This window comes from Gossypium hirsutum, chromosome D11 (assembly GCF_007990345.1).
Source record: "Gossypium hirsutum isolate 1008001.06 chromosome D11, Gossypium_hirsutum_v2.1, whole genome shotgun sequence".
NCBI lineage: Eukaryota > Viridiplantae > Streptophyta > Magnoliopsida > Malvales > Malvaceae > Gossypium > Gossypium hirsutum.
Genome location: NC_053447.1, coordinates 37,914,311 through 37,940,657, shown reverse-complemented (window position 1 = coordinate 37,940,657; position 26,347 = coordinate 37,914,311). Strand labels below are relative to the sequence as shown.

At 34.3% G+C, this 26,347-nt stretch overlaps 1 protein-coding gene across 2 annotated transcripts; it reads right to left on the bottom strand.

Moving 5' to 3' along the window:
• Positions 1-639: 639 nt before the first annotated feature.
• On the bottom strand, positions 640-1,650 carry LOC107911447 (protein INCREASED RESISTANCE TO MYZUS PERSICAE 1). 2 transcript variants are annotated; one of them, XM_016839269.2, is made up of 4 exons: positions 1,372-1,650; positions 1,176-1,275; positions 888-1,027; positions 640-813 (listed from the first exon to the last, which is right to left on the bottom strand). In XM_016839269.2, exons 1-4 carry the CDS (start codon positions 1,475-1,477, stop codon positions 752-754), a joined length of 408 nt encoding a protein of 135 aa, XP_016694758.1. In that variant the 5' UTR covers positions 1,478-1,650; the 3' UTR covers positions 640-751. The 2 variants fall into 2 exon arrangements, with proteins under 2 accessions (XP_016694758.1, XP_016694757.1); XM_016839268.2 differs by having other exon boundaries at positions 641-813; positions 1,176-1,650.
• Positions 1,651-26,347: the final 24,697 nt, after the last annotated feature.

Genomic DNA, 26,347 nt, shown 5'->3' with positions numbered 1-26,347 from the left:
AGGGACACCTTAGGCGTTTACTCTTCAACGTAATAAATTGTTTCAGCTGTAATATCACATTTTTGAAAAAAAAATTATAATATGATATTTATACTCTTTTAAAATATGAATATATAATTATTCATTTCAAGAATTTAGCCTTTTAATTTTTTAGATTTAAAATTTTAGATCTATTTATTAACACCGAGAAAGAAATATTTATTTTATAAAATTTAAACAAATTATTCTGAAAAAGAAATGACAAATAAAATTTTTCCTTTTGATTTTTAGTAGTTTTAGTTGGATTGAAAGGAAGATATTCTATGAAACTGTGATTCAACGTCATCTTTATCCCTTTTCAATAGGAGAATAATAAATCAAGTTTTTTCTCCTGATTTTCGGCCTTTTACTCTTGAAAAAATTTAAATTCAACTAAAAATATTAAAAACCAGAAAGAAAAATTTTATTTGTATAGGAATGAGTGAAATCACAGTTTATACAATTTTTTCTTATAAAATACTAAAAATTAGGACAAAAAATTTAATTTATCATTTTGTTATTGAAAAAAAAATATTTCGTGGAATCAAATTCTTATACCATCTTTATTCATATTTGAATAGTTGAATAGATAGTGGAAGCGTGCAAATCATAATGAATTTTAAGAAGAAAAAAATATAATTATGAAGATATATTATATTATTAAACTCAAACATTGTGGCTTTAAAATAAATAAATATACAATATAAAATAAATAAATATACGTTTTGTTTTGTTAGGTGGATTTGAATTCTGCCCCTCGCTTTTTTAATGATATTTGTATTGAGATTACTCCACCTGAATCATGAACTGATGATAATAAATGAAGTTGAAATTTCAAGCAGCAACGATAGTCTCGGTTGAAGGAGGACCTGCGGTGGTGGAGGTCGTGGTGGTTGAAGATGAATGGAGGTCTTGCTTCTTTGCAGCTACCATGTTCAATCTTCTTTGTCTTTCGTCTAGCTTCATCTGCTGTTCCCTGCAAATTTCACTGCAAAACGCTGTATCCCCCCTGCATTTTTTATTATTGTTGTATTAATAACAGGCTGAATAAAGAATAACAAGAACCAACAATAAGAATTGATTTCTCAAAAGCCTTGTTATCTTAAAACAAGGAAAAAGATTGAAAACATAATTAAAACAAGGGAAAAGGAATATACCTATACATATAAATGTCACGAGCAGGAGCTAAGCGGCGATTACAAAGGCAACAAAAGCGCAAGAAAGGAGCAGTTTCAGCAACAGGTGACCTTCCAGAATCTGCACTTGTTGGCGACAACAAGGACAAGAAATTTTCATCAAAAACAAAGTTGTCTTTTGGGAATTCAGGCAAAGGGCTTAGTCTAGAGGGAGAACCATTGGATATAATTGGGCCTCGGACATCCATGGACAGCCCTGTCACGCTTGTCGTCCTCTTCATTGAATTGCCTGAACGTTTTCCTGACGACAACCTATTATTCATAATATATTTTTATAGATATATAGATATAACTTAGCGCTCTCGCTCTCTCTCTCTTTTAATTTTCAGAGAATAAAAGAAAAGAAAAAGAGAGAGGGGGAATGGAAGGAAGGGCGATGGGGCGAAAAGAGGAAGACAAGATGAAGGATGGGAGAGAGAATTAGACCGCTGCTTGCGGCCACGAGTCTTAATCAAGTCCAAATCACGTCTATCATTATTTCCCATTTTTTAATTCTTGTTATTGTTAGTATCTTAAATAATTTCTTTTTTTAAAATTTTCCTTTCATCTTAATTTTTTTGCTTGTTTCGTAAAAAGTATTTTGATCAATTGGAATAACGAAAAATTAATTTGCTTTCTTAAAATTTGTCATGGTAAAATATTTCATGAAAGTCGAAACAAAGCAAAATGGATCCATTTACATATTGGCATAGGGATAAATTAGATGTAAAGACAGTTATTTCTTAATTAGGCTTCTAGGTTGGTTTTTATTTATTTATTTAGGTAAATAGGTTAATTTTAGGACAGAGAAATGAAAAGCGCGTTCAATTAAGCACGCTTTTTGCATATGTGGCAGGAAAGCACGGCCAGCTGGATGCGCTGTCCTTTTCTCTTTCCTAGGGTTAGGGTTTATAATTTTCTTAAGGTTAGGGTTTTGAGATTTAGGTTTTAAGGTTTTTTTGAAAGGGTTTAGGGTTTTCGACTGAAATAGCAAAAGTTCATAGGTAGATTTGAAGGGTCGGGAATGTGGTAATGCCTCTCAAAACACATATATTCCATATGTCATGGTAGGATAGGATCATCACCTCAGAAACCCATCGTGGGGAAATCAGGTTTCGGGATAATAATGCTTGATACGATCAGGGGTCAAAGTCTAAGTGAAGGTCCCAGTCGGCGGCTGTGATGTGGCCAGGGGTTTGAGTATAGACGGGGGGGCAAGTGATAGTCATTGCGTGGTCAGGATTTCAAGCTTTTTGGATGCGCACAAATGATGCCCTTTATATACTACATATAAGATTAAGGCCATAATTATATGAAAAAACTCTAAGGGCTTCCAATGTAATCAATATATTTTTTTCTCTATTTCCAAGCAATTCATATATTTAATCTTTCATTCTTATCTGAAGGTTGACACTGAGGTGGAAACAAGAGGGCTCTCAAGTGGAGAGAGGATGTTTTGGTACAGTAGATGTCAAACCAAGGTCAGTGCAACAGTGGTTGTAGTTATTAATGGGTTGTTTAATAATGACAACCATCATCGCCCTAAACGGTGCATGACCTTTATTGCACTGCAACAGTCGCTGCCCGCTTAAGAGTACACTTGCGTCCACAACGGTCCCTACCTTCGAAAAAGAAGGAAGGTTAAAGGTACCGATTGCTTGGAAATGGAGAAAAAAATTACACCTATTATAGCGGGAAACCCTCGAGTTTTTTCATCTGATTATGCCCTTAGACCTATGTATGGTATTTATAGGGCATCATTTTCTGATATCCAAAGAGATTGAGCTCGTGGCTGTATAACGACCGTCAACTGGCTCCTCGGTTATACCGCAATCCATTACCGAATAATGGCCATCGACTAAGGCGTCCACGTAGTCCTTCACACATAAAGCAAAATCACCCCGGAACTCGACTTCCTCAAGATAGGTTTTGAAAGTAATGGTCTCATCTCAGCAGGATATATGAAATGTTTACGTCTCGAGGCGATATCGCATCATTGACAACTCAAGAATACCTTGAACATTAAGAAAATATTTTATAGAGGAGGAATGGAGAGGGAGAAGATATTTGACGGACGATGAAGCTTAGTGTGTAAAGGACAAATACGTTGCACAAGTCGATGAATATATTCAAAATGTGGTTAAAGTGGCCAAAAAATACGAAGCGTTAGGAACTTTTAATGTTTTCCAAAAAAAATGTTAGAGAAAGCATGGCCACCTCGTGGAGCTTTCCTACTGACATGGCAGGAAAGTGTGCAAACTGGCCATGAAAGCTCCACGAGCTGGTTGTGCTTTCTTTAACATTTTTATTTCCTGTTGTACATTAAAGTAACTTCTACAAAATACTTGGGGAGCATGTTATGAGGTATAGAATACCTGGGGAGCATGGGTGGGCTGAAATTTATATGACTACTGAATGCGTTTTGAATACTCTAATGCACTTGTATCATACAAAATTCAATGAATGCGTGCATTCATAAACGAATTTTGAAGCACGTATCCCCTTTCTCCCTATATTTTTTCTTATAAAAGGGACAAATTTTTCATAACTTAGACACACATGAAATTTATATCAAACATCAAATAGTTGTGTTGCGAGAGTTGTGTACTTCTTTGGACATTCCTCTACTTATTTTTTACTTTTTTAAATCCAATTCATGATCGATATTGAAATGAGTCAACGATGGAAATTCATTATTTACTATGATGGTCAAATCTATAGTACAAAGGTCGGGGTGGTGTTTGTCAGAGTGAAGTCCATGGAATTGGTGTTCAATCCTACCATTCAATTGCAAGAGCTACGGACCAAAATCAAGAGGAAAGCTGGAGGATCGACTCGGGGAAGAATTTCAAAGTTGGAATGTAGATTTCTTGCCTCCATTGACCCCTATTGGTATGAGCTATTCAACGTGACTGGCAATGTCCATCTCGAAGATGTATATTATCGTATTACTCAAGCGAAAATGCTGTAATGGAGTTATACGTCAAGTTTGCCGAGGCTGATGGATCTGACCCATCTTCAACCACTGTTGTAGCAAATATGGGAACCAAAGTTGAAGTAGAAAGTCCTACTACACAGTTGTGCGATGGGTTTACTGACCTATTACAAAGAGACTACTATGATGTTCTTGAAACATCTATGGGCAAACACTCATTGGTCTTCGGCACGAATTTAAACTTTGGTGTTCGATACCAGTTGGGGTTTGAGCATAGCTGAAATCTAGACTCTCGGGCTCGACATTCAATTAGTGCATTTGATTTCAACTTCAGCACTAGGCCGATGTCATGGAGTGGAAACAGTTATACGAGGGGGATTATCAACGTATTTTAGACATCAAACCAGTATATTTTTTGGAGGGCACATAGGTTACAATAGAACTAATGTTCTACTCATTTCGACGAGGACCAGCGAGGGCACGTCCAACCCCTAGCTTGAAAGTGACAGTGAAGGTGCAGATGGGGAAGAAGATGTGGCCCACAAAAAATGTACAGGTAAGGAAAAAGAGTGGCCGAGGAAGACGATTTAGTTGAGGAAGAAGGGGGAGCAGATGCAGTTGACGAGGAGGAGTCAGACCTTGAGCCATCTGACAGCACAGTCTGAATGGTTCAAAATTGGCACTATTTTCCAAATAGTTGGCGGTGCATGGGCTGACATCTAGCTGGACATCTGGGTTGGCATCTACATCGTCATGAAGGTGAAGAATGCGAGGGATGTCAGTGCCCCAAAATATGTACCTGCGGGAATAGAAGAACTGGCCACGTGCAATGATGGTGCATAGTACGGTGCTTGTGAAAAAAATAGGGTTAGTGAAATTAAGAGGATAAGTAAAGTGAACAGACCCGGATATTGCATAGACATAGGTGGTTTTTCTTCTATCGTAGCCGATGACGAACCTATCATGCGACTGCGTCCCGTCTTACACTACTGCTGTGGCGATCGTCGTTGCCTCTTCGGCCGAATTTGTCTACTCTTTGCCTCCAATGATAGTAGATACAGCTTCACGGTGACTTTAAACCACGTCATGTAATCGATATTTTTTGGCGTGTCTGCTGAGAAAAATGGTTCGTGGATGGGTAAGGGTTTCATCCTACAATCCCAAGCTTAGGTGTACTCATTGTGCTTCTCTGCCTAGTCCTCGTTGTTCTTCCCCTATATGCCCACCTTGTTCATGTCTTTCATGTCTCGCGGTGGTGGTGGAATCCATTGCCTACACCTAAAATATTGCAACACCCGGTCCGATTAATGCATTTCCACCCTCACGTACACTATCAATAGAACCTTCGTATCCCACATCTACCGATTGCAAACACTTTTGGCGGGATGCAAGACATGATATCGACGTCGGTGTACAACATCCATTTAAACTAAAAAGTAGAATTGCAAATATTGTTACGTACAATTTTTTCTTTTACTAATCATTGTGTAATTAATTTAGGTTCGAAAGAAGAAGTAACTAACCTTGACTTCGGAACGTTGATCTAACAGCAGCCTAAAATCTTTAAGCTCCTTAGGTAATCCCATATTACTCAGCCTATGGTTCCACTTGTACAGGCAATATGTTAGTCGAAATATATAATAAATAAAAACATTTACTGTACAAACTACGTATTTATTATAAATGATATTTACTTCGTCACCAACGGGAGCACGTATGGGTCGATCACTCTGGGACGTTGAAACGATAGTCGCCACCAGGCCTATGATTGCAGTAGGAGCAGACAACCACCGATTGACATCATATTCGATACAGTGACCCAATAGAGCTCTCGGTATAACGTAGGCAAGATGACAGATCCCCAACTTAGTTTTTCGCATTTATTGAAGTCTACTAGATGTAGTAGCCACCTTGTGTGCACCAAATTTCAAGATTTTTCAGGCATTAAAATGCCCCTGATTAACCTCATGATTAATGCTCAGGCATATTGTTGTATGACCTCCTCCGTTGGGTCTTCAGGAAGTTCTTAGAAATTATCCTCCAACCAGTCTATCAATATCTGACCACCGTTAAACCTGTTTGGGACCTTTCCCAACATTGCTCTGTAGAGGTCTACTTTACCGGGAACGATCACTGATCCTGTGACGACTAGCCCATCCACTAAGAGAGTGAGTTGTAACGCTACGTCTTTGAGTGTAATTGTACACCCCTCGCATGTAAGGTGGAAAGTGTGTGTTTCGAGACTTCATCTTTCCACTAACATGCTGATTAGTGTAGGATCAAGTTTGCAGCCCCTGAGTTTGCGAGACGTATGTTGAATCCAACCTCTTGCAAGTAGCCACGAATTTGAGGGATCAGAGGCTTTCCCATATTATGTATGAACGCCTTCAAAACACAATCGTCCACCTATTTATAACATAAAATAAGTTATTTCAAATTATTAAAAAAAGTAATTAAATTTAGCATAATTGAAAATAACAAAATTTAAAATTTCATCTTACCATACTGCTTGGGCGGCGACAATATGGTTGTCGTCGAAATGAATTAGAGAGGTGGCCAATTGTAAGAAATTAGTTAGAACGAATAAAATATGAGGTAATTAAAAAATAATTTTTTAAATGAGAATATCGATAAATTTAGAATAAAAAGATATAGAGAATTGAAAGAAGGATATGAATGAAAGAAATGAAATTTGAGGGGTATTATAGGTTAAAAAATAGTGATTGTTGGGCCTCCTTAATCTTTTTTACTGTTACAGTGCCAACATTGAAAAAGTCGTTGGCTTTTTACTATTGAGCGTGCAGAGTTTTCTATTTCGCTCTCCTAAAATCGACCTATTTCCCTAAATAAAAAAAATCAACCTAAAGACTTAATTAAAAAAACTTGGCCTTTAAGGCTAATTTAGCGTGGGGATAGATTATGATGGTAAGAGTCTTTGATTATATCCAAATGATTTAACCCAATCATTAAGTTAATAAGAGATTAATTTAATTTAATTTAATTAACTTAATCAACATTATAAGTATGATGTTTTTATTTATTTTAAATATATTTATAATACAATAATATAATAATATAATTCAAAATATATTTAATCGTGTTTTTATAATATTCGTTTTTTAGCATTGGATATACACATTTATTTATTAAATTAAAAATAAGTAATATATATAACATATCTAATGTAAATGATATTTAAAATAAATAATATTTTGTAAGTAGTATGATATTATAAAATGTTATTTGTATAAAATGTTTAAAAGGAAATGGTAGGATTATATATTTGACTTTTCAATCCTCATAAATTAGTTATATTATAAATGCACATAATAATAACATTATTTTTTTATAACAACATTTTTTTTTCAGTTATAAAATACATGTTGTATATATACTTTTCTTGTAGTAACACCTCTTTATAAACAACATTTTTTATGTTTCTATTATTGTGCCTTTTTGTCCGGCTCGTCTAAAAGACATTGAAACCCATCTAGATAATGCATCATATAGTTTTCCATTAGAAAAAAAAAACATATTGTGGCAAATACACTCCTACTATAGGTATTATTTGGCCTTGTGATTTATTAATATTCATCGCAAAACAAAGACATATTGAAAATTGTTTTCATGTAAACTGAAAAGGATATCCTTCATTTTCTGGAAGGTAAGAGTGGAATTCTTGGTAAAATGACTTGTTTTCAAGCATGTTGATAGATTGTTATCTCAACGTGTAGTACATTCTCATCGAAACATTTGTAGTCCATTATTGTTCCATTGCACAAGCTATTTGATGGATCCAAATTTGTTTGAAGCAAACCATTTGGTAGAAGCGGATTAAAGAATTCTTCTTAATAGTTATTATATGTATCATCAACAACTTGGTCAAAACTATTGAATGTTTTATTATCACTTGGGAGCATGTTCATCAACTTCTCGTTTTGTCCACATAGTCATTTTTTGTTTCCAAAATTGCGTTTTCATTCTGTCAAGCATTATTGTTGCTGCTACTCCAGAAGTTATTGTAGCCTATGCTATCATTCCTCGTGATCTTCATTTAACTTTGTTGTTGCATCATAATCTTCTTTTGGGGTTTTAGCGGTCAACTCATATGTTATTTTTTTTTGGATTTGAAGTGTTAGTATTTAAAAAAGTATAATCAACTTTTGCCAGATCAAATTTCTTAATATTTTTCCCTACGGGTTTAACATAATATGCAATATTTTGTAGTGTCAAGCAAATCAATGTTTGTATCAAATTTTCATGAGTTCTTTTATATGTTGTGTGAATAGCGTAAAATAGAGTAAATTATTGTACTAGAAAACCACACTAGGTTCAATTTCTAGGAAAGATTGGAGAGGTCACAAATGGTCCTGCTTAAAACCCAACCTCCTAGACAGAATCTCCGTACAATGTAATTTAATAGCATAATATATCACTACAATTGTGCCCTACAAAACATTAAAAGATAAATAAAATAATAAAGAACACAAAAAATTTAATGAGGTTCGAAAAATAACGCTTATGTTCTTAGACTAACAAATATATTTCACTCCAAAAGATACAAGTGAAAATTACAAATAGGAAGAGAGAAAATTTTCCTTATGAAGAAAATGAAAATTTTTTGGATGATTTAAAGGTGGAGAAACCACCTCTATTCACAATAGTACAAACACTCCACAACCTTGTATTTTTTAGATGTGGGATTGTGATAATTCAACAAATCTCCACCTTAGCAAATTTCCACTTCTTTAATATCCTTACAAAACAAATTTTGACGATGTTTTCAAATTTCAACCTTCAAGTTTTAACATTGATCAAGTCCAAACATAATTGGAACTTGACCACAGTCACAACCTTAGTCATTATATCAACAAGATTATCAATGATTGAAATTTTCTTGATCTTTACTCCACCTTATCCTAGAATCTCTCATACAAAATGATATTGGACATCAATGTGCTTCATCCTTACATGATAAATTTGATTCTTTGCTAATTGAATAACACTTTGACTATTGCAATGCACTTTAACATACTTCTACTTAATTTCTAGTTAACCAAGCAACCCTTAAAGCTAAATTGTCTATTTTATAGCCTCTGTGATTGCCATATACTTTGCTTCTGTAGTAGATAAGGAAACTGTTGATTGTAAAGTAGACTTCCAACTAACTAATGCCTTTGCAAGAGTAAACACATAACTAGTAGTTGACTGTCGTTTGTCTAGAACACTAGCATAGTTTGAATTACAATATCCAACCACAAGCTATCTATCTTTCTACTAAAAAATCAATCCAATATCCATTGTATTATGGATATATCGCAAAATCCATTTCACAGTTTGCTAATGCTCATTTCATAGATCATGCATTTACCTACTCACAACTTTAACTATTTGTGAAATGTCAAGTCTTGTACATATCATATCATAGATTAAGCTACCAACAACATTTGTGTATGGTATCTTTGACATGTATACTTGTTTTGCATCATTCTTTGTTGACATAGAAGCATTAAGCTTGAAATGAGGAGCAATAAGAGTGCTAAAAGATTTTGATTTCATTCATGCCAAAACACTTTAGCAAAAAACACTTTAGCAATTTTGTCATATATTGTTTCTGAGTCAAACAAAAGCCTGTTCAAGCTTCTATCTTGAGTTATCTCCATGCCCAAAATCTTCTTTGCTTCTCCTAGATCCTTCATCTCAAATTCCTTTTCCAACAATCTTTAGCTTCAAAATCTCTACTTGACTTTTGGAAGATATCAACATATAATCAACATAAAGAAGAATATATATGAGAGAACCATATTGAAGTTTGCAAAAATACACACATTGAAATATTTGGTTCTTATGTACCTCTCTTCTATCATAAACTTGTCAAATTTAATGTACCACTGCCTCAAAGATTGCTTTAAACAATATAACAATTTTTCAAGTTTATTGATAAATGTACAAGATAGAGTTATCCATAGCACTTTCTAGCTCATAATTCTTGTAAATTCGGAGTAATTGATAATGATTTTTTTGAGTTTTATTACGAAGTTAATAATTTTAATAATTTCCCTTAAAAATATATTTTTATTCAATTTCATATAAATTCTACTTAATTCCGTATTATGTTTTAGTAGATGACTGACCGGAGATAGTCTGATCCTAAAGCTCTTCCGTTAAGGCCCTGATAGTATAGCTTGGCAAAGCATCATCAATTGAGCTACCAAAAATTCATCATGGGACATCTAAATAAAGTAATTTTAACCCTAAAATTATTGAAGGACCAAGGTGCAAATGGGTAGCAAAATTTGGATCAGTTTTAGTAAAGTTGAAGGCCCAAAATGCGACCCAAAGAAAGAAAGCTCCACACGTCCAAGGAAGGCGCAAATCTAGCACCCAAGAACCAGCCATAATGCTGCCAAAATAAGCTCTTTAAGCTTATTTTAAACATTTGTAAACCAACCCTCAAACTCTCTTACTCATCCATTCCAACCCCTCTACTTTTCAAGCTTTGCAACTTGAGCATTATGCTTAAAATAGCAAAACCAACCAACCAACCATCCTCTCGACAATTCATTGCCAACCACATAAGGGAGAAGATTGTGGCTAAAAATCTCTATTTTTAGCCCTCTCTCATGTGTATAAATAAAGGCCAAAACCCTTTATTTATCATTCAACAATTAACTAAACATTCATTCACTCTCTTCTCTTCTCTTCCGTTCCTAAAGCCTCTTATTTTCTCCACCTTTCCGTTCTCTCTTTGAGAGTTCCCTTAGTAAGCATTTCTTGAGAGAAAAAGCTCTCTTGGTCGGTCACCTTGAGGAGCATAATAAAAACCACAAAAATCGGAGGAAGCCACCACAGATAGTTCTCGGGAAACCACCGAATTCATCTTAGAGTTTCTTATTCCTTTCTCTTTTAATTGTTCTTAGTAGAAAAAAATGATTGCAAATTATTTAATGGCTTTTTCATTAATAATAATGACTTAAATTTGTTTTATCCATAATGATTACAATGCTTTGATTTAATTCATTCAACTCATGTTTATATTGTTACAGGCCTCAATTGTTTATGTTTCCAATTAAAATCATTCATGTTGTTCAACAGTATGATATGTTTGATTGTATTAGAATTAATCACTTAATTCGAACTAGATGGTGGTTAATGGACATAATAATTGGATAATGCATGCTTAATTCATATTCGAACTAGAATGAATTAAAGGTTCGTAATAATTCCAAAAGAACACTATTAGCTTGCATAATTTTAGATTTATGTAATTAAATTGCTTCAAACCTAACCCATCCCTATTACTTTGCATAAATTCTAAGGAATCCTTAGTCAAATGGTGACATAGAAATATGCACGTTTTTTCTAAGTGATAAATCTAAGATCTCGAAAGAGCTTATGATTTAGATTCCAAGTTCATAAATGATTGAGTTGCCATGTAATTTTTTTGGAACATTGCTAAGCATAATAAAGAAAGAATTGAGTTAAAATTTTAATTGTTCTAACTTATTCATGTTATTGTTGTTAAAACTTTTGAATTGTTGCAAAACTATTTCATTTCATTTTATTTTATTTTATTTCATTTTCATATTAGTTTTTTAATTTAATTTTAACATTCATCAATTCTCAAATATTGTGTTTTTTTTACCAACTTGTGAATATTAACTTTACAATTATTTATTTCAACATAGTCCTTGTGGAGAAGAAACTCTTTTTACTTATTACTTGATAATGACTGTGGACATGTAAACCAAGTTTTTAGTGTCATTGCTGGGGACTGTTAATTTAATCATTATTTGTGAAATTATTTATTGCAATTTGGTTTACTTATTTTTATTTTTAATTTTTATTTAACTAATCTTTTATTTATTGCTAAAGCTTTACTATACCTTGTAATATTGGAGAATCTTACTGTGGTAAAGCTCGATGTGACCTAGGAGCAAATATCAACTTGATGCAAAAGACTATTTTTAAGATGTTGGGTATAGGTGGTGTTAGATCAACAATTGTGACACTCCAACTAGCGGATCGATTTCTAGCACACCCGGAAGGAAAGATCGAGGATGTTCTGGTACGTGTAGATAACTTTATTTTTTATGTTGATTTTATTGTTTTAGATTTTGAAGTAGATAAGGAAGTGTCGATCATCCTGGGGAGACCATTTCTGGAAATGGGGAGAACATTAATAAATGCGCAGAAAGGTAAACTCACTATGCAACTTCAAGATGACTAGGTGACTTTTAATGTTCTTAAAGCCATGAAGTTCCCTGATCCGATGTAAGAATGCTCAGTGATAGAAGAACTAGAAAACTTAGTTTCTATAGAATAAGATTGTAAATTTGTAGAAGACCCCTTGGAAAACACCTTAGAGTCTGAGCCACTAGAAGATGAACAAGGTAACGAAAATATGGCTTTGATGGAAGCTAATCTAAAGGGCTATGTTCAACCAGTATGTTTTGGATCATTGGAGTTGGAAACTAGAGAATACCTAAAACCAAATTTATTAATCAAGGAACTACCCAAACTTGAATTAATGGTACTCAATTCTCATTTCAAATACGTTTATTTAGGTAACTGTTCTACTTTGCTTGTAACTATTTCAGTAAAATTAATATAACCCCAAAAGGAGTAGCTGATTGAAGTTTTGTATAAATTCAAAAATTTGATCTGTTGGACCTAAGTTAATATCTGAGGAATAAGCCCTTCCTTTTGTATGCACAATATTATCTTAGAGGAGGGCGAGAAAGCAAGAATTGATAGGCAAAGAAGACTCAATCATATTATGAATGAGGTAGTTCTGAAGGAAGTAATCGAATGGTTAGATGCGGGAATTATTTACCCTATCTCAGATAGTCCATGTGTAAGTCTGGTGCAATATGTACTAAAAAAAGTTGGAATCACGATTGTAGAGAACGAGCATAATGAATTAGCCTTGACGAGGATAGTTACGTCCTGGAGAAAATGTATAGATTACAAAAATCTGAACAAGGAAACCTGGAAGGATCACTTCCTACTGACTTTCATAGATCAAATGTTGGACCAACTAGCAGGTAAAGAATACTACTGTTTCTTAGATAGGTATTCAGGGTACAACCAAATAGTTGTAACCCTAGAAAACCAACACAAAATAAATTTTACTCGCCCATACGGTACGTTATCTTTTAGCGGATGCCTTTTGGTTTATATAATGCACCTGCAACATTTCAACAATGAATGATTGTAATATTTACTGATATGGCTGAAAATTTTGTTGAGGTATTCATGGATGATTTTTCTATTAAGGTACTGAAGAGATGTGAGGAGACAAGCCTTGTCCTTAATTGGGAGAAATACCACTTTATGGTTAAGGAACGGATTGTCTTAGGACATAAAATTTCCAAAAGAGGGATCAAATTTGACAAAGCAAAGGTGGATGTAATTGAAAAAGTGCCACCCCCATTCATTGTTAAAGGAGTTAAAAGTTTCTTGGGGCATGCCGGTTTTTACCAAAGGTTTATCAAGGATTTCTCAAAGATTTCCAAGCCTTTGCATATGCTATTAGAGAAAGACACGACTTTTGAGTTTAACAAAGCATGCTTGAAGCCTTTGAAGAATTGAAAAATTGGTTAATCTTAGCACCAATAATCGTTACACCAGTTTGGAACTTTTGTAACACCTGTAACACGTATCCGTCGTCAGATTAGGGTTACGAGGCATTACCGAACAAAACATAGTTCATATGTATAAAGCACATAACCAATTAATTCAAACTTGTATTATTAATCATATTACAAATATGACCCATGCTTCAAATTCATTCAAATCAATATCCTACGTTCAATCAAATTTTCGAACCAACTAACATGCATCAAAGTCATACAATACGTGCTTTATAAATATAATTTTTGAACCATATGAATATCACATTCATGGTATTTGACTACCTAAATTAAAACCAAGCATGTATCATTTCATATGTGGTACATAGCACATAGATTATGATCTTCAATTTTATAAATCTATTTCATGAGAAAATTCTCAAATGTACATTTTACATACCTATGCATATTCAAATTATTAAGTCAAAACAAGACACACCATACGGCTTAAATAACATCCAAACATGAGACATTATCAACTATTACCAAATAATTAAATATGATCTTGTACTTTACCAATTCATGCACAATTTACCATAATATCATTGACCATTTTTGAACACAAAAGACAATTTATAGTATATCCAAATCATATGCTCAATAACTAATCCAAACTACCTATACCAAGCCATTTAACTTCATCTATTCGGTCTTCAATACAACCTCTAATAATCAAACCAATTTCACAACTCAAATCAAAGCTAATTATACCATTTCATTGCCTAATACAAACATCAAATTGTCACTTGATAAGTATCCATATAAATAACTAAACATACCTAAATCATATACTTTATTTACCATTTATGTCCGTACCTAGATAAACATCAAATAAATTATAAAACATATTCGTACTTTGCCATCACAAACCATACCTAAACAACCAATACACCATACATATATATCGTGAAACATACTTCCCAAAATGAGATTATACCATGACCGAATATACACAAACATTAGCATCATTATCAAGCCATTTTCGCATGGCTACATATATACAGATCAAAATGAACCATATCGAAACTAGCCTATACATGCCATATGTCAAAAGTACAAACTTTTAAAGTACCAAAATAACGCTCGATAGTGTGACGATGTTCCTTGACGATCCCCGAACTCGAGCTAGATTTCTAACTATAAAATAGAAATAAAAATGCACAAAGTAAGCTTTGAAAGCTTAGTAAGTCATAAGCAAATAAATAGTCGTAAAAACATACATAATCTATTTCAACTAAGCCAAATATAACTAGTCTCAAACACATATAGAAACACTTTTCTCATGTATTTCACTTTGTCCCATTAACAACATCACTTACCTTTTTCTTTCAAAGTACATATCAATTTCACACATACTTGAATCGTTTATCTGTTATACCCATTTCGTATCATATCGACTTTGCCCGTTGAACCATTCAGAATTGTTAAGGATACTTGGAAACACATATATCACATACAATGCCATATCCCAGATATGGTCTTACATGTTATCACATATCGATGCCACTGTCCCACACAAGGTCTTACACGTAGTCTCATATCGATGCCAATGTCCTAGACATGATCTTACATGAAATCACACCTCGGGAGTCCTAATGTCATGACATCTGTATCCTATACTATTCCTAAGGTTTGTACGAGACTTTCAGACGTCATAACTCTGTCAATTCTGGCTCGTTTTCGTCTTTCAACATTTGATACAACTCAATGATAATCAAACATAATTAACACAATTAAACGCATTTATTTGCATATGAACTTACCTCGAATCCGGAACGAACGAGTCAAAACAACTATTCAACAACTTTCGACTTCCCCCGGTCCAAATTTGATTCTTCCTTTCTTAATCTAAATCAATTAAAATTTAACTTATTTAAAGACATATTCATTCAATCTTATCCAAAAACACATAAATGGACATTTTACACTTTAGCCCCTAACATTTTATATTTTCACAATTTAGTCCTTATTTCAAGCAACACAAAATACACAAAATTTCAATAGACTCATGCTTGGTCGAATCTTCCCTATGTCCCTAGTAGCCCATTAATTCCATTTATTTCACATTTCAACCCCTCAATTTGCAAAATTCACAAATAAATCCCTAATTTGGATTTTTATAAAAAATACTTAACAAAATATAATAATCTATCAACAAATATTTATTTTTCATCATCAAACAACAAAAACATCAATCTATCATCAATGGCAACTCACAAGTTCATCAACCAATCAAAAAATTTGGGCATGGGCTAGTTAGAATACGAAGCAACGATCTCAAAAACATAAAAATTATAAAAAACGGAACAAAAATCACATACCAATTAAAGCTCCAAGCGACCGAACCCTAAATAGCCATGGATGAATTCTTTCTTTCTCAATTTTCGGCAAAAACAAAGATGAACCTCCTCTAATCTTTTGTTTTGTTTTAATTTATTAACATTAATTCACAAATTACTATATTAACCTTTATTAATACATTTAAAATCCACTAACATATCTCCATCCATGTCCATTTACTAAAATTATGGTCTAATTACATAATAAGGGCTTTACATTTAATAAGCCATAGCAATTTAACACCTTTAACAATTAATAGGCAACTTTTACATTTTACGCGATTAGGTCCTTGTATCAAATTAAACACTCGATCGGTAAAATTGAATCATGAAAATTAAATACCATTAAATTCACATGCTGTAAATGCCAACAATTATATTAAAATAATTTTACGACCTTAGATTTGTGGTTCCGAAACCACTGTTCTGATTTAGCTAAAATCGGGCAGTTACAACTCTCCTTTTGAGTTGATGTGTGATGCTAGCGATTTTTCTGTGGGAGTTGCGATGGGGCAAAGAAGAAATAGAGTATCCCACCTGATCTTCTATGGAAGTAAAAATTTGATAGGAGCCCAACTTAATTACATGGTAAGTGAAAAATAACTTTTTGCTATAGTTTTGGCTTTTGACAAGTTCTGTTCATATCTTATATACACAAAATCACAATCTTTACAAATCATTCAACCATTAAGTACTTACTCACAAAGAAAGATTGTCACATCCCGAAAATTGGGTTAGAAGAATTTAGATTTGTGGGCCAAGGTTGTCCTTATGACTATTAGTTAAAAGTTTGCAAATTTATGAAAAGACTGAGTTATTGGTTAATTGGTTAAAAGTTACTGCAATTGTCCTTGAAGACTTGAGTTTGATTCCCTTGAAAAGTATTAAATTTTAGTATTTTGCTCCCATTGTGAACAAATTTTAGTTCGACTCAATTATTTATTTATCTCTGGATTAAGTTGAACATTTATAAATTATCTTTAGTTTTATGTGTTGACTTATCAACTTTTGAAATTTAATCTATGCATATTTTATTTTATTTTTATTTTCCCCTTTTTTCAACTTTTTCCGTCCCTTTCTTTTCTCCCTATTCTCTCAAAATTTCACACCTTTCTTTCTCCTTGTGCCATCATAATTGTCACGTCTCTTTTCATCAATTGTTTAGGCTACCATTTTCACCATTGCTTTCTCCTCTATTGTTCTTTTTGCTGCTGCCATTTTCATCACCTTTGCTGTCCATTTTAGTCACCATAGCCACACCTCATTGAGCCAAGAATTGATCTCTCTTTTACTCTTCAATTCTGCCCTTGTGTTCCTTCTTTTTCTCTTTTTTTTTCTTTGTGTTTGTTGCCATTTTTAATCTCTTAAACCGTCCCTATTGTTGCACTTTACGACCCATTTTTTCCATTTTTACTGCACCAAAATTATCCCTTTTTGTTATCCATTTTAACCCTCTTATTGCCATTTAATCTTACTTTTGTGCCACACATCACAACCCTTTTTTTTGTTTTCATTTGTTTCATTGTCAGTCCCTTAAATACCTTTTTGGTTGTTTTTTTTTCTTATTATTATTATTATTATCACAACTATAGGCTAATTTTATTCCCTCATTTTCATTGATTAAATCAGCCCTTAATCTTGCTTGTTTAGTGTGCATTTGGGATTTAAGAGATCAAGCATCTTAGGTCTAGGAATCGTAGTACTTAAGTGCTGCTTTTTTTCTAGTATCGTTTTAGATATATTAATTCTTTTAATTTGGCTGAACGCTTCAAAGGCCATAGGTGGTTAACCCTTACTAATTTGAGTGTTTCTTTTAAGTTAGGAACTGATCTAAACGCTCTGAATCAACATTGACTTCTGAGGTTGCATTAATTTCTATTCGAAGTGGAAGTAAAAGTATTTAAGTAGTGAATTTAAAAATTGGATCTAATTCTGTAGTTTATTTCTTCTATTTGGCCAAACTTATGAGGGGATTAGGGACTGATTTTAATTTGTTTTTTGGTCATCTTGTGTACAGATTAAATTGACCCGGTCTAGAATTCATATCTAGGAGTTGTGGATTAAGCGGTAGTGCATTGGTTTAGCATTAATTAGGTTTGGGTTCTAAATCTTGTGTGTGATTGTATTGTGTGATGGTATGATGATCTATAGTTTATTTGGTTGCTGAATTTTATGCATGGTCGAATGGTCAATGAAATTGGTAGGTTGGTTGAGTGAGGTAAGTAAATTAATTGAGTGGTGTGCTTATTAAATATGTTTCTTGAATTGAATTTGTGCATGACTTGAAATATGGCGATTGTGATATTGGGTATTGTTGCTTGGTAAGCATGCCATTAATTGAAATTAAATTGATCGAAGCATGAAAGTATGCCATTGTTATTGATATATGGAAAGTATTGATACGATCATGGTCCAAGACTCAAATAAGGTTCCCGAAGAACCCATAGAGCTACCAATGGGACCGATTAGTCATGCTCGAGCTAAGAGATTCAAAGAAGCTGTTGTGGGCCTTATTGATCAAATTTGAGGTGAACCCATTACTGGATTTATTGATCAATCATGGACATGCAATCCAAGCATGCCATGCAACTTACTTCAAGCTCAATTCTAGTTTTCTTCAGTTTAAGAATTTATTTGCTGGAATAAAGAATTAAATTTAGTTTTAGTTATTTAGTTAAATTAGTTTAAAGTCTATAATTATGTCATAGTTTGAACATAATTATTTTGAGTTTAAAGTATGTTACAGTCTGAGCATTTTTTAATATGTCTTAAGTTTATTAATTATGTCTTATTTCGTACAGCATTAATATGTGTTTTAAATTTGGCTTTAGTTCAGACATCATAATTGTGTCTAATGTTTATACAAATTAAATTATCTTTAAATCATGTCTTATGATTGTATTTAAGCCGATTTTAATTTTGTTTTGCAGGTTGGACATATTGGCTGCTCAGCAAATAGATTCAATTGATGACATTTATGGAGATACATCCATTTGGACGTGCATGCATGAGAGAACTGATGATTGCTTTCTTCCAAGCAACTCTTCGTGGAAATCAATGGACCAAGTGTTTTCCCACTTGATTAATCAGCTGATAGCTTCAATTCACACCAAAGTGACCATCCAACTCTTGTTGTTCACACTTAAAAGGCTGTTCATGCGACAAAAGCAGTATTAATCATTGATGCACATTCGGCTTCCCAAGGAGACATCAATCCATGTTCACACCTCCTAAACTGATCAGATACTTGCATATTCAACTCAACTTCAAAGTCCACATGGTTTGACTATTTGGGAATTGCAAATGGCAAGGCTGTTGGTGTTCTCCATACCTAGGAATCCTCAAGGTAATTATTGTTCAATTCAATAGACAATCAACTCAATTAAGCTATGCAGAACATGTCCATCCTGCTGGACCTTGTATCAACCTATAAATACATGGTTTAAATAATTTATTCAGAACTTTTGAACCTTTTATGAATTTTAAACTATTTGTGAGTTATTCAACCCTCTTTGTTCTTTTGTGACTCAATTGACTTATCTAGCTAGTCTAGTGGCGTCAATCTTATGATGTAGGTGACTCAATTGCAAGTTTTAATGTATCTGACCTATCTCCTTATAATGTAGGTGACAATGTGGGGACAAATCGCTTCAAAGGCAGAGGGGATGATACGATCATGATCCAAGACTGTAACATCCATAAATAGGGCCTAAATAGAATAGTGGTTGTGAAACCACAAATTTGAGATAGAAAAGTTTATTGTGATTAATTTTTATGATTTATCGATTGATTGGATGCATGTGTTAGAACACCGATAAGAAATTTTAGCGATTGCATGTATGAATTGCATATTAAGGTTTAATTGCAAAAGTGGGTAAATATGAGCTTTAGATGATAAAGGATTTAATTGAAGTGCATAATTGAAGTAGAGGTCCTTAAATTGTAATTAGACCATTAGATTTTCATGGACAAAAATGGGCATGCTTAGATAAAAAATAATTAAAGTTTTAATGAAGGGAATTTTAGTCATTTGGTAATAAAAAGAATTAAAAGGGAAAAAGATGGAAAAATGTGGTTATCTTTTTCCATAAGGGCCGAAACTTCAAGGGACACCATAGATAAGGTTTCTTCACTCTCGCAAGCTCATAATAAGTGCATCCAAGCCCACATTTTTAATGTTTTTTTTACGTTTTTGGAGTCCTCGTAGCTCGTAGCTCGATATTTGGAAAAATATCCATAGGTCAAATATGTTTATTTTGATGTTTTATTCTAGAATAAGAAGCTTGAAATTATGTTAAACAACTTTCGCTAGGCGATTTTAAGTGAAAACGAGTAAAACGACATAATCGGTAAAAATACCTAATGTTCATAAGTAAATGTTAGAGTGGGAATTTGATGTTGCCATAGAAGGGAAAGATGTTCAGCATATCATAAAACACAAGAATAGGGGATGAAGTTTAATTTTCGAGCTTTGGGACAAAAGTGTAAATATGCAAAAGTTTAGAGGCAAAATCATAATTTTGCCAAAGTTTGAGTCAAGGACTGTTTTGATAAATTTGAGTATTAAATAAGCTAAATTTGCTATTATAGATCAAGAGGAATGAAATCCAGAGTTAGATCGGGGAAAAAAAAGGTTGAGGACTAAGTTACTAGATTTGATCGTATTTTGTACTGAGATAAGTTTACGGTAAATAAATGCAATATTTCAATAATTATTATTAATTTTGTTATTTTCCATAAATTATGTACTTATTTCATGAAATTATTTAATGTTGACTCAAGTATGAGATGATAGAGAATCAGTGTTAAAAAGTCCCGTTGAAATATTAGGAATGTATCAGAAACAAATGTCATGACATTAAGGGGATGAGATCCCATGTAAGACCATGTCTGCGACATGGCATTGGCATTATTGAGGTTATGAGAGGTTCCACGTAAGACCATGTCAGGGACATGGCGTTGGCACCAAGATAAGAGGTCCCCCGTAAGACCATGTCTGGGACATGGCATGGGCACCTATATGAGAACTCCCATGTAAGACCATATTTGGGATATGGCATTGGTAGTACAGGAAACATCCCATGTAAAACCATGTCTGGGACATGACTTTGGCATGTTATTATCAGACCGGAGACCCGAGTATCCTTAGTATTCCAAGTGGTTGAACGGGCTAGTAAATAGACTATGTTACATGAAAGTTCAGGTAAAACCATAATAAATAGATTCAGGTGAGTTATAAGGGTTAAGAATATTTCAGTTATTAGTTGAGAAAGAAATTTCAGCAAGGGAAGAGAAGTTATAGTCTTGAGTTATTTAAGTAAGCAAGTAAGTAAACAAGAAAGAGAGTAAGTAAAGAAGAAATTAAAGATCATGATACTTGATGTTAATTTATGAGAATAATTATTTATGATAAATGTTGTTATTTATTTGCTTGTAAACTTACTAAGCTTACGCTTACTCCCTTTATTTTCCTTTTTTTTATATAGTATCGCCAAGCAAATTCAGGGATCTTAAGGACGTCGGAGATCGTTGCACACTATCAACAAATCATCTCAATATTTTGTGATTCGAAACGTTTTAAGTTATGTCATGTATAGGGACTTAGCCATTTTTTGTGCGTGCCCTTATGATATGGCTAATGAATAGCATGTAACTATTCGATAATAATTATCTATTCAAATGGCTATTTAAGAACATGTTTTGGTGTTATGTATGCCTAAATGATAGTTAGTACAAAGAAATTATAAAAGAGTAAAAAATTGTAATGGAACAGTTTTTGGACAGCAGTATTGACGTGATTTTGAAAATTCACCAAGGATAGTAGAAATGGAATTAGAGAGTGAATGAGATATATAATTAAATCTTATCGAGTCTATTTTCACATGAAAGAAACGATGTAGGCAAAGAAATTTTATATTTTGTAATATTTGAATTTTAGTGAGACAGGGTCAAAATGGTTGTTGAAGTCCCCTATTTTGAATTAAGAAAATCATTAAAAATTGTACAAAAATAATTATGAGTCATAATTTATATTTCTAGATTCCTTAGTGAGTCTATTTTCAAAATAATAAACAAGATAATTGATTTCTAGTGAATAGGGGTCAAAACCATCAGATAATGAAATAAGGGAGAATTTAACGAATAAAATGTACTAATTGGCCAACCCAAAAATTCTAAAAATTTTATGATAAGAAGATATATGAGTCTAGTTTCAAGGAAAATTTACAGATCTAAATTTTGAGTTTCATAACTCGAGTTAAAATTAAATTAGTGACTGTCACGCAAGTAGACAATTTTATTGTGAATAGGGAAATAAATTATTTTGATTTGTTTAAGTATTCGAAAAATTTTTAATGTTCAGAGTCTGGACCCAAACCATTTTCGTTACATGTTTTAGGGTCTCGAGGGTCCTTTTTAGGGATATATTGAATGAATGTGAGCAAATACATTTTTTTAAAAGAAAATTTTTATGCTTTGAACTAGTAAGTTAAGTTAGGTAACGCCTCGTACTCGACTCCGGCAACGGTCTCGGGTAAGGGGTGTTTTATTTATTGGTATCAGAACGAGGTTTAGTTGGTTCTTAGAATATTTCGTATGAATAAGAGTCTAGCTATACATTCCATACTTGTATTTTGATAGTGTGACGACTCCTGACGATTTTAAAATGTTTTTTTTTTATAGTTATGGATCTCGAACGAGCTGGTGCATATGATGTAGAAAGTAATGCGCCCACTCCCGAAGGTACGGTGCCACCAAATAATAGTGAAAGGCCCATTATAGTTCGTCAGGGAGGAGGGGCTCGAGAAGCCTTCTTCCAAGCTATGAATGAATGGTTTGCCGAGTTTGTTAGTACGAATTCGGCCGTTAGACCTCCACCGCCTCATGATTATCCGATCCCCCATGTAGCTCCCCCAGTCACAGGTACAGTTATAAGAGAAATGCCACTAGTTTTTAAGATCAGAAAACAATAGGTTGAAGAGTTTCGGGCTACTAAAGATGATGATGCACAGAGAGCAAAATTTTGGCTCGAGAATACTATCAGAGTCTTTGATGGGTTATCCTGTACACCTGAGGAATGCATGAATTGTGTTGTCTCACTCCTTAGAGATTCGACCTATCATTGGTGGAAGACTCTTGTATCAGTTGTACCGAGTGAGAGAGTTACTTGGGATTTCTTTCAGGAGGAGTTCCGTAAAAAGTATATCAGTTAGAGGTTTATTGACAAGAAAAGAAAAAAGTTCCTTGAGGTAAAGCAGAGTAAGATGACTATAACTGAGTATGAATGTGAATTTGTTAGACTAAGCAAGTATGCTCGAGAGCGTGTTTCTATAGAGGCTATCATGTGCAAAAGACTTGAGGATGGGCTCAATGATGATATCCGACTGTCAGTTGGCGTTCTAGAGATAAAAGAGTTTGTTGTTCTAGTTTAAAGAGCTTATAAGACAGAGGAGTTGTTAAAAGAAAAAGAAAAAGGTAAAGCTAAAATTGAGTTTCAAGACACGAAGAAAAGGCAGATGAGCAGATTATTTCAGTCTACATCCAAGAGGCCTAGAGAGTTCTCTATTAGATCAAATTTTTCAGCCAGGTATCCTAGCCGAAATAGAGGTAGAAGATTTGTGGGTTCAAGAGCTCAGACTACTACAGTCGCAAGTGTGGGTAGTACTCGACCACCTAGACCAGGGTGTGCTCAATGTTGTAGACATCATTTTGGTATGTGCCGAGCAAATGAAAATGCTTGTTTTAGAGTGGTGCACTAGATCATTTTATTCGGGATTATCTCAAAATAGTTGAAAGAAAAGTAATACTGAGTGCAAGATCAGGAAATGCTCCCACTAGAGGCAGACCACAGAGGAATCTGGGAGTTGGAGGAAGTAACAAGGGTACGTTCAAAGACTCAGCAGCTAGACCAGATGTTAGAGCATCCACAAGGACTTATGCTATTCACGCTCGAAAGAGGCATCCTCTCCCGATGTGATTACGGGTACATTTTCTCTCTATGATACTAGTGTTATTGCTTTGATTGATTTGGGTTCAACCCATTCCAATGTTTGCATGAGGTTGATGCCTAGTATGAACATGCCCATAAAATTTACCAAATTTGTGATTAAAGTATCGAATCCATTAGGCCAGTATGTGTTAGTAGATAAAGTATGTAAAAATTTCCTTTTGATGATTAGAGGTCACTGTTTTCCTGTAACGCCTCAAAAATCTAAGTCTTTAATTTTTGCATGCTTTGGAACTGATTGCTTGTTTGCTTTGATGGCTAAGTGATTTGGGTGTGTATGGGAGTGTTTGAGAAGCCTGGGTTCGAGTTTTGGCTTCTGTAGAATTTTTAGTTTTGCTCTTAAATGAATCTAGACACTGGCGTATAGGCCTTATATATAATACTGCTTGTTTTATGACACAAAAATAGCTTGTGGTCTAGTGGCAAGGTGGCATGTCGAGTAACAGGGAGGTCTGAGGTTCAAGTCTTAGGTTGCGCAATGGAGTATTTATTTTCCTGCTTGAGCTATCTAGGTGGTGGAGTTGGACTGAAACACAGCTAAGAGGGAGTTTGAATGGAATTTGAATGGAGTTGTTGGGGGAGTTGAGGAGAAATCGGTGGAGTGATTCAATGAGGGATAAGGGGAGAGCTATGAGGAGAAAATCAAGGAGTTGTTTGAGAGTGAGTGTTGTGCCGAATTTGTGACTTTGGCACTCAATAAATTCGGCTAGAGGGGTATACTTTACATTTTCGGTTTTACTTCAGATTTGCTCTTCCCTCTGTTGCTTGAAAGGCCAAAAGTGGTAATGGTTTTGTTTCACCTCGTTCATTTTCTTTTCGATAACCAATCTTTAGTCGAATGCTGTTTCTTGCAAATTGGTTTTTTCGTTTCTTTTCTCAACTAATTCTACCATTGGCTGAATACAGTTTCTTTTCCCCCTCTCCTCTTTGATTGCCGAATATACCTTTCTCCCCTTCTGTCCTTTTGAATCTATCTTCTCTACCGTTCCTTGTCCTGCTTCACTGCTGCCGATTTGCTTTTCTAGCTTTCCCCTTCTTTCATCTTTCCCTTTTATTTTCTAGTTGCCAAATCTTTCCTTTCTTTTGAGGGCCGATCGTGTGCCGAATATACCTTTCCTTTCTTTTGAGGTCCGATCGTGTGTCTCATGTTATTGGTAAGGGTAATATTTTAGTGTTACCTTATTACCTGTTGATTAAGTGCTTAGTCAGTTTCGGTTGGTGCCTAGGAACTTTTGAAAGGGTTGAAGGGTTGTGATTACATTTGGATAAGCGAACTTCCCTCTTCACTCGATCAAAAGTTGTGGTAAGTAATGATTGTGATAACTTGTTCTTATTAGATTGTTTAACAGCGTAAGTGATTAATGGGAGATTGCTAGCTAAATGTAGGTTTCAAAGGCGTGGGAGGTTTTCTCAACAAATAGAATCCAGGTCTGTAATCACACCCCCTTCACTGCAAATCAGCAAACACAGAAAATCCAGAAATGACGGCGTTCGAGGCCATGTGAGCATACAAATGCTCGTGTGGTAGTCTGAGCCAACGAAACATGGTGTTGGAATTTAGAGGCCTCCATGAGCATTTTCATGGGCTTAGGCCATAATGGGCCATGTTGGGCTGAAATGGGTTGTGTGGGCCCAATGGGCTCGTGGGCCCCACATAGGATTAAATTAATGAATTGTGGCAAATACTAGACTAGGCTATGTAGATTCCATAGCCGCGGGAAAATCTTGGCTGAGCAGGTCGTACGAGCGTGTACGCCCACTTGGGCCGAGTACTGGGCCTTAGGCCCATATACACTGTTCTTACCATTTAGGTTACCTTAGTCGCTCGAGACGACTGTGGATCTTTCAAGAGGGTAAAATGATCGAAATACCCCCATAGGATAAAATGATCGAAATACCCCCATAAGGTAAAATGAACGAAATACCCTTATAGGGTAAAATGATCGAAATACCCCATAGGGTAAAATAACCGAAATACCCCCATAGGGTACAATAACTGAAATACCCCTTTAGGGTAGAATGACTATAGTACCCCTAGGAAATGAAATGACTGTTATGGCATTATGTTATGTAGGACTGGTTCGCTCTATGATATGCATGACATTCTGCATACATGTATGATTTAGGATATGACATACTGCATGAGGTTGGGATTCTGTAATGGAGGAAGTATACTGTAATAGTGGCTCTGCCACATATACTGTTACTGACAGCTTTGCTGCTATACTATTACTGGTAGT

Coding starts and splice junctions, on each gene's coding strand:
- LOC107911447 (XM_016839268.2), bottom strand. CDS start 1,477: ATGAATAATAGGTTGTCGTCAGGAAAACGTTCAGGCAATTCAATGAAG. Junction 1,028..1,175: donor CGTGACATTTATATGTATAG/GTATATTCCTTT, acceptor TAAAAAATGCAG/GGGGGATACAGCGTTTTGCA. Junction 814..887: donor CACGACCTCCACCACCGCAG/GTCCTCCTTCAA, acceptor TTCATGATTCAG/GTGGAGTAATCTCAATACAA.